Raw genomic sequence first — 1,947 nt, forward strand, 5'->3', positions numbered from 1 at the left:
AAGCTTCGACTGGTGAAGAACTTTAAGCTTTGTGAACAGTCTCTCCATCTCAGCTGCTGAAGCTTGAAGCTCCTTCAGAGGAAGTCTTGGTGTCTTGGTGGCTCCCTCACTCGTCTCCTTCTCGCTTCGTCACTCAGTTTTTGAGGATGACCTGCTCTGTGCCATGTTCCTTCTGTTTCTTGGTGGATTTAACTGGACTCCAAGAGACACTGAGTGGATATTTTCTCGTATCATCTCCGGACTTCTGCTTTCCAGGAACCTTTTAATGGACTTGCTTTGACTGGTTTGTCTTTGTGGTGTAGTTGTTATTAATTATTTTAAATTCATTGACATTACTTTGTAGAAATCTGTTTTCACATTGACATGAAAGCTTTTTTTTGTAATTAAACTGATCATGATTCATGTTGAAAAGCAGGAAGACAGAAGCATGACACCATGATGCTGCCGCCGCCATGCAAATAGCAGGTTGCTCTCCAGCAGCACATCATGTCAGATATGTAAAACACAGTCTAACTACAGTTAACAATGATAAATGAGATGTGATGGGTTTTCTTTTTCCTTCTGCAGACTGTGTGAGGATTTCATAGGAGGAAACCCGGAGCTGTTCAGGCAGAAGCTCTGTCGGCTGCCGAAGAAGCTGCACAGCAAAATCACCAAGAGAGTCGCCTTTTTCTCTGCCGTGAAGGTCGGCCTTAAGTCCTGAACAGGACCGCTTTTATCTTTAGACGCACAAAGATTCTGAGCCAGTCAAGTCTTTACAGAACTGTTTTGTTTGACTTTTTAAAAGAGAAGGTGCTAAAGTTTCCTTGTTTTAAGTTGAACGTAATTTTGTACAAAAAGCTTTTGTCTGATTTTAAACATCCGGTTTAGATTCAGTGAAATTTTACTTCATTTAGTGATTTTTTGATGATGTGCAATTTGTGTTGTTGATGAATAAAGGTATTAATGGTGCTGTATGTTTTATGTTGGATTTATTATGTCCACAGTGGAAAATGCTGCAGAACAAAAAGCAAAAATAAAGCAAAGTTCTTTTGAGAAAACAAATGTAACACACAGAGTTAAATAATGAAATGATTCAATGATTTAACCATCAAGTGTCTGATTTTCTGTCTCAGATTTATATTAAGCAGTTGTTTTCTGAGATTTACAAGGAGATACTGAGGACAGTTGTTGAGGAAAATATGAAGAATTTCATGTGTGCAGTATTGCTTTTAATTGTAGATTAATGTTTTTGAAGTTGTTTACTCACTACTTTGGATAATTTATTACAGACAAGCTTCCATTTCAGTGCTTTTAGTATCATAGTTTTCCCCTGGAGACACTTTTCAACAGTCTTTAAGAAGTACCTCTTTAATTGTATTTAAAAATAAAATTTCTGACAAAAAAAGGCAAAGCAGAACCAGGCAGGGATGCTTTTAAACAGCATGTTTCATGAGTAAAAGGTGATTTACAGTAGAAGCCTGATTGCATCAGCGGACCTCCTGCCGGCCTCACACAGGTCGGACGTAGTTGGCCGGCAGCATCCCTCGCTGTCCTGTACGCTGGTTACAGCCGAACACCCAGCCTTCATCGATGGGCTCCACGTCTAGGATCAGGTCGCCTTCCTGCAGAGACACTTCATCTGCTTCTGCTGCCACGTAGCTGTACATGGCCTGGTAGCGCTTCTGAACGGCACAGAGGAAACAAATCAACTTAGGCACCCAGAGGGAAATTAACCTGGTTCAAGCAGGCTAACTGTCAGTTAGCCTGAGTGACAGTTTGTCTGAAAGTTATCCTGACTATCTGTCATGACTGTCAGTCAGATCAAGTGTCGGCCTAAACGTCAACCCTACTGTCAGTCAGGCTAATTTTCAGGCTAATTGCCAGTGAGACTGACTGACTAATTGTCAGCGTGACAATTAGTATGAAATCAGCCTAACTGTCTTTCAGGCTAACTGTCAGGTTAAC

The 1,947-nt window shown here is 40.7% G+C and overlaps 2 protein-coding genes across 4 annotated transcripts in view; one reads left to right on the forward strand and one right to left on the reverse strand.

Moving 5' to 3' along the window:
- Window positions 1-956, forward strand: part of LOC103364396 (kelch domain-containing protein 1-like) — a 14,560-nt gene extending 13,604 nt beyond the window's left edge. Inside the window, exon 13 of the mRNA XM_008291506.1 lies at window positions 568-956. Within this exon, the coding sequence (XP_008289728.1) occupies window positions 568-703 (136 nt within the window). The 3' untranslated portion in view covers window positions 704-956. The remainder of the gene's footprint in view (window positions 1-567) is intronic.
- A 270-nt stretch (window positions 957-1,226) lies between these two features.
- LOC103364391 (LIM and SH3 domain protein 1-like) overlaps window positions 1,227-1,947 on the reverse strand; it is a 14,233-nt gene continuing 13,512 nt past the window's right edge. For all 3 annotated transcript variants that reach the window (XM_008291500.1, XM_008291501.1, XM_008291499.1), the window contains one exon: window positions 1,227-1,664. In XM_008291500.1, the coding sequence (XP_008289722.1) occupies window positions 1,491-1,664 (174 nt within the window). In that variant the 3' untranslated portion in view covers window positions 1,227-1,490. The remainder of the gene's footprint in view (window positions 1,665-1,947) is intronic.

This window comes from Stegastes partitus, unplaced genomic scaffold (assembly GCF_000690725.1).
Source record: "Stegastes partitus isolate 25-593 unplaced genomic scaffold, Stegastes_partitus-1.0.2 Scaffold746, whole genome shotgun sequence".
NCBI classification, from domain to species: domain Eukaryota; kingdom Metazoa; phylum Chordata; class Actinopteri; family Pomacentridae; genus Stegastes; species Stegastes partitus.